Source organism: Notothenia coriiceps, unplaced genomic scaffold (assembly GCF_000735185.1).
Source record: "Notothenia coriiceps isolate Sejong01 unplaced genomic scaffold, NC01 NC01_scaffold00003021, whole genome shotgun sequence".
Classification (NCBI taxonomy): Eukaryota; Metazoa; Chordata; class Actinopteri; order Perciformes; family Nototheniidae; genus Notothenia; species Notothenia coriiceps.
The window spans coordinates 33,731-40,257 of record NW_011335722.1 but is presented as its reverse complement, the minus strand read 5'-3'; the positions used below and the strand labels follow the sequence as shown (position 1 = coordinate 40,257).

The window sequence follows — 6,527 nt, the reverse complement described above, 5'->3', positions numbered from 1 at the left end:
CACAAGCAAACGACCAGTTTGTCAACCAGTATTCAATGTGGGATAGAATCACACAGTGGAGGTATGACTTTGCAGCATTGACAGTTAAGAAAGGTCTAAGTTGTTTAACATTTTGCAAGTTGAATTTAACTTGCAAAATTAAATTAAATATATATATATATATACACACACACACACACACACACATATAAATATCAACCCAATAATGACATGTTTTCATACACAAACTATAGCCATTTCCCACAGCCGACATTATAAATGATCACAGTAGTAAAAGCACTGCTGTTCGTGAGAACATTAACAATTTCTCTGTTGCCATGACAGTTAGGCAGTTTGCACAATAGCAGGACCTTGAAACTACAGCAGCTACATCCAGCCATCATGCATTGCATTATTTTACACCTGAGCCTTGTCCACTGACATGTCTAAGTGTCCACAGTGAACAAAGGGTCTATTGTCCTCATATCAAGGCCAAGTGAGTCAGAACAAAGTGTGACGGTCAGTATTTCCTGACTACACGATAAACGCACCTTCAGCTGCTGCAGTTCACTGTCCACGTCCACGTTCAGGTTTGGGTACATTGTGAGGAAATGTTTTGCCAACATGCGGAACCTGCAAAGAGACAGATGGTAAGAGTCTGCTTAAACATTAATGTTCACGTGCACCCTTATGTATGCAAAATACACATTCAAAAAATATAATCTCACAACATGACATACTGAACAGAGTAAACACATGTGCACCACAGCCAGGTGACGCCACCTGGTGGCGAGAGACACTACAAATAAAATGCATTGAAACACGAAAGCTGCATATAAAAACTAGGGCTGTCAGTCGATTAAAATATTTAATCGCATGATTGTCCATAGTTAATCGCGATTAATCGCACATTTTTTATCTGTTCTAAATGTACCTTTATAGGGATATTTATATAATACTCTTATCAACATATGAGTGGACAAATATGCTTTATGCAAATGTTTGTTTATTACCATTTGAACAATGACAAATATTCTCATGAATATTAAACACAAAAACCTCTGAACATTACAAATATTCGCCTCAATTCAACATAGAACCTCTCTCATACAATACAAAGTGTGTGTGTGTGTGTGTGTGTGTGTGTGTGTGTGTGTGTGTGTGTGTGTGTGTGTGTGTGTGTGTGTGTGTGTGTGTGTGTGTGTGTGTGTGATCATTGGAGCTATGTGCAACTCAAGGGATATGCTCGGACGGGAGCTGCCTGGACGCTGCTATCATGTTGCGCGCACTATCCGTGCTGAGTGTGCTGACTTTTCGTACAATGTCCCACTGTCTGGCTACCTGCATAAAGTCAAGTGCTCGGCGCATTTGTCGGCGAAATTTCGCTCCTCTCTTTTCATTTAAACAGCTCCTTATATCCGTTAGCGCAGCTAGCTAGCACCAGATGCTAACAACAGCAATACACGTAAGGTGTGCCTGTTCTCGCTCGCGCCACACATACACACACCCTCCCGGTCCTCCCGATGGTCAGTCGGTGCCTGCCGGTGAGCGTGGAAGTGTGGTCTGCGCAAGCGGGTAGCAGGAGCGGGGCTGTCAGCATCAGCTTGTAGATGGTATTTTAAACTCGATGCGCTCTGAAACTACGGGGCGGCCGAGGACAAAAAATACACATGCGTTAATCGCTTTAAAATAATTAGTGGCGTTTTTTTTTTTGCGTTAACGCGATAACTTGACAGCCCTAATAAAAACACAAATGTATTTTACTTTTATAAATTGTTTATAAAAAATGTAATGTCAGTAATGTAATCCTTGTATTGGATTATTATATTTTTTATATTATTATTTATTTATTTTGTGTTTCTTTTTATTTATGATTATTATTGTACTCTTTTTTACTTATTATTTATTATCTCTCAATCTTTCCATATTCATTTACAGGTCTGGAAATGGGCATTTATTCAACACTAAAGTGCTGTGTCTTGTTTGAAAGATTCAATAAACAAAAACAGTGAACAAATGTATCTGCTCTTTGTGATAGACATTAGGCTGTCCATGGTTTAAGAGGTCTTTGTCGAATATTCAAAAGTGCTAAAAATGAACTCCTAGAGTCAAACTTGTATCTGTGCAGGGGCTGAAAATATTCCCTCAACACACATGACTTTATTGATTATGAATAAAAACTAGAATTTAAGCAAATGATATGAAAAAGAAGCTCAACAGAAACACTCACTTGCCCTCAAAGACCTTGAAATCAGAGACGAGGTCACAGACCCTCAGACCGTTCCGAGCGGCTTTAGAGGAGTAGGCCGGTCCAATACCCTTCTTGGTGGTTCCCAAGCTGAAGATAAAAGAAACCACAACATTAATAATCATCACAAACATTATAATATACACTTCAATGTAAAAGATATGAAGTATTTCAACTAAATATAGCAGAATTACATTTTCCCTTCTTGCTGCTGCCGCTGCTGCTCCTGGATTCCATCAACAGCTTGATGGAAGTTGAACACTAGAGGCGGATATAGTGACTGTCAATAGGAGGACATTTCTAACTCGGAAATGTGAACAAAGTAATGCTTACTCACCAATATGGGCACGATCAGAAATCTTTAATCTCTTCTCCCATCCTTGTAATCCTGCACTCAACACAACAGAACCCACATGACATGTTTGTACCACAGCAAACAAATATTAAGCAGGTGTTACAACATCACACATATTTTATTCAAGGTTTGGGACATATCTATGTTTTAGGAGAGCAAATACCAATACCCAATGTTTTCTCCTTTCATTGTATCTGATAATGTTGTACATCACTGAACGGCTCAAACAAATGGAAACATTTCATTCTAAAAACCTGCCTAGTCCATATTTATAGAGACCATGAGCTTCACTGTATATTTCTAACCGGACTATAAGTGACATACAAAAGAAAAACAGGAAATATACATTACAAAAATTGCTAGAAGCACAATATATCTTCTCGCAGGACACAGTGTAACTTGTCACAGTAAGGAATAAAGGCATTTACAATAACATGGCTCAGTCTAAATCAGCTGTCCCATGAAACCATTATTTACCAGGCCCATGATCATCGACTAAATGAACAGCCATCTTTCTTTCTTTTTTATTGACATGTGCCTTTCCTGCTGTGCCATGTCAAAACATCTTCTGTTGAAATGTCCTATTTACTGACAGCGTCATATGGAATATAGTTGTATAGGTACACATCACTGAACTTTAGAAAACGTTACCTTTGCCTTTCTGCAGGTTCTTATGAGCCTCCTCAAACAGACCTGGCAGGTGAATCACCACCCCGTTGCCTGTAACAAAAATAATATATTTCAAGATTGTTTACCAAACCACAATGGAAATAACTCAACGTCCCAACTCTTGAGCAACAAGACTGCTCGTGTTTTCCTTGAGGTTTTATTTTTAACCACACGTGCTATCTTGTTACGGATCACTTTAACCCTCTGAGACCCACATAGGACATTTCCGTTTTTGTATATCTTTGTGTTTTGCCTTATAAATTGTCATTTCTTTGCAGTATAATCAAGTTTTACACATCCCAAAAATCAGCACAACCTCAGCTAATGATATGTCACTCATTAGAGACTTATATACACTATAATGGGGGATATTTGCCCATAAATAAAAAACGTTGTGTTTTCGCACGTGGAATTATACCGGCTGTCGTTTCAGTACACATAACGGAACTGACAGGCAACCCTCTGAATCAGACTCCGATTGGCTCTGACTGCATCCACTCAGAGTGTCCGATTCAGAAACGTGACTCTTACATCTTTACGTCACAAACAAAGATGGTGGATGAGAATAGATCTATAAAACATACAAAACTATAAGCAATGCGCCAGAATCAAGGTGAGACTACTATCCGCATCTTTTAAAACTTTACGCACATTTGTTTCACCGAAATAAGTAAACGCCTCTCAATTAAAAACTTAATGGAGTTGTTTATTGCCGTTTCTGTAGTTTAAGAGGAAACACACGGCAGGTTTCTGGCTGGAACAGCTGAGAAGTTATGACGCTCTGAACACAACGTGATCTTTGGGATCGTATACGGCCCCGTGGGTCTCAGAGGGTTAACAAGAGTTCTTTTTTTGCTTCCTCTTTCCATGTTTTCATCATACTGGAAACAAGTCTACTAAAAAGAGGAAATGCAAAATGAAGAGAACTGTGTTTCATTTGTGTGTAGAATGTAGCTTTTGTGCTTAGGGCAATCATTTCAGTTACCATTTGATGAGTATTTTTAGTCCCTTACGGGCATTTTGTGTTGATTTCTTCTTTATGTACCAGTCTGATATAACAGCAAGGCAATACAAACTACATTAAATATGGTTAGACGTTTCTGTTGAAACTGTTTTGGAGAGGTGTTGATTCGACAATATGATCATTTTGGAGGCTTACGTCTGTGTTGCTGTTGAACTTAGGGTGTTTCTATTATATACTCTAGCCTTATTGACATAAATAGGGTGGAAATATATTAGAAACAAAATGAATGAATGAATTAACACCAATCTAGATCATTTCCAATACAAACAAATACAACAGTAGGCTTATGTAAGGTAGGATTTCTTGCACCGTTGGCAGTAGTTGTTAGCTATACATAACAACACTTCATATCTACATTACAGCTGATAAGGCTGTCTGTGGCGGCGCTTCTGATTTCTGCCCTTATCTCGGTCATATACTTTAGGATCCTTCTCTCCGTGTGAAATTATAATCCTTAAAAATACAACACAAGGATGGTCTCGTACCAATGAAGGAGGTGGCATTCTTGTTGAGCACTCCGCTGGGCAGCAGGTGGAAGTCGTACTCCACTGAGTCCACCACCACCGTGTGACCTGCATTGTTGCCTCCCTGCAAACAGAACAACACATTCACAGAAACCATCAACATCGAGGACAGTTGAAGCTTCATGGTCTTTTTAAACACTTCAGCCTGTGTTTTATTTGAGAACAGGGTCACAATCAGAGGTGGAGAAGCGAAAAAGTACTCACTAAGCAAATTGGCCATTTTCCTAATGATATATATATATCATATGTTTTGATCATAATCATTGATGCATTAAAGGGTTATTAAAGCTGGTGAAAGTGCAGCTAATTTTAATTACTTTGGATGCTGCAGAGTAGAATGTGAATATTACTCCAGGACAGGTGTAACTAAAGTCTGATTTAAGTTTTGAATATAATTCAAATCATTAATGAAAATCTGCAAAGTAACTAAAAGGTATACAATGCATATAGTGGAGTAAAACCTCACTATTTACATCTGAATTGTCGTGGGGTAGAAAATACAAAGTAGCAAATACTGAAGTAAAGTGAACAATTACATCAAAATTGTACTTAAGAACAGTGCTTGAGTAAATCTACTTGGTTACTTTACACCACTGGACAGCCACTGCTTGTACAGAGTTTCCCCAAAATAATGCTCATGTCGCTGGCTTGACTGCAAAGAGGTAGAGGAACAGCCGGGCCGGTCAAACTTTTACATAACGTAGCATTCACTGAGTAAGGTTGTCAGTATCTGGAGGTCATGTGGTGGATTCAGTTAACATTTTATCAGCACGGGAAATGAATAACATCCGAGCAGTTCTCACTAGCATACATTTACATGTCTACATCCGGGAGGTCAGGCAAGGTTGTTGACGTCGGAGCCCAAGCCCCCAGGAAGTGCGCCGGAAAGCGAAGCATATTTTCGTAGTGGCCAAATGATTGTACTGCACGTTTCCTCATTGACTCACATTGGGAGAGACGTCTGTAAATCTGCGGATATTTTATTTGAACATAATCAACTACCCAGAACGAACACGTATATGGCCTTTATCTGAATCATTATGGTCAAAAAGTAGTAAAATATGCTGAAAACTGAATCCAGAGTTATTTCCCCTCATTAATCTGACTGAGCTGAGAGCGGGAGGTCGGAGTCGGGGCTTGAGGAAAACTCAAGTGCGCATGCTCTATGAGCCCACATACGGGTACTTTAGCTTAATGTTGGCTTCATTCGCCAGTGAACAATTATCATAGGAATGAACGGGGTCCCGCCTCCGAAGCTGTATCCAGTGCCATATATCCATGTCGGAACCCCGTCATTAATATTAAGCTAACGGTGGCTACCAAACTCCCATGCTCCTGTAAGCGGACGTTTTACTAACACCACAGTTGTTTGGAGAAGCCAGTTTCAAGCATATTATGAAGTTTAATAGACAGCGTAGTGGGATACCTGGCACCTGCATACAATATCCGCATCCATGGCGAGCAAGTCCACAACTTTCCCCTTGCCCTCGTCGCCCCACTGCGCTCCGAGCACCACGGTCACTTTGTTGAGAGGCTCCTTCGGGACGCGGAGAGAGGGTTCCTGCGCGACGCTTTCCCGGGGCCGCTTCACGACCGGCTCCCCGTTCAGGGGGACGGGCTCTCTTCCGTTAACGAGGTTAGCCATGGAGCTGTTGTCGGATGCCATGCTGCTTCTGCCCTCCTGCTACAAACCGGAATATCGTTTTACCGCGTTTCTCTGCGTCACGG

General features: G+C 40.3%; 1 protein-coding gene across 1 annotated transcript; it reads right to left on the bottom strand.

Annotated features, from left to right (window-relative positions):
- Window positions 1-425: 425 nt before the first annotated feature.
- On the bottom strand, window positions 426-6,527 carry LOC104941035 (adenylosuccinate synthetase isozyme 2-like). The gene is made up of 7 exons (XM_010766069.1): window positions 6,226-6,527; window positions 4,761-4,863; window positions 3,234-3,302; window positions 2,565-2,615; window positions 2,422-2,488; window positions 2,210-2,317; window positions 426-612 (listed from the first exon to the last, which is right to left on the bottom strand). Exons 1-7 carry the CDS (start codon window positions 6,463-6,465, stop codon window positions 426-428), a joined length of 825 nt encoding a protein of 274 aa, XP_010764371.1. The 5' UTR covers window positions 6,466-6,527.

Excerpts from the sequence above, each read along its gene's own strand:
- LOC104941035 (XM_010766069.1), bottom strand. The coding sequence starts at position 6,465 with ATGGCATCCGACAACAGCTCCATGGCTAACCTCGTTAACGGAAGAGAG. Across the intron at positions 2,616-3,233 it reads GAACCTGCAGAAAGGCAAAG|GATTACAAGGATGGGAGAAG; the intron begins GTAACGTTTTCT and ends TGTTGAGTGCAG. Across the intron at positions 2,318-2,421 it reads CAGCAGCAAGAAGGGAAAAT|CTTGGGAACCACCAAGAAGG; the intron begins GTAATTCTGCTA and ends TTTTATCTTCAG.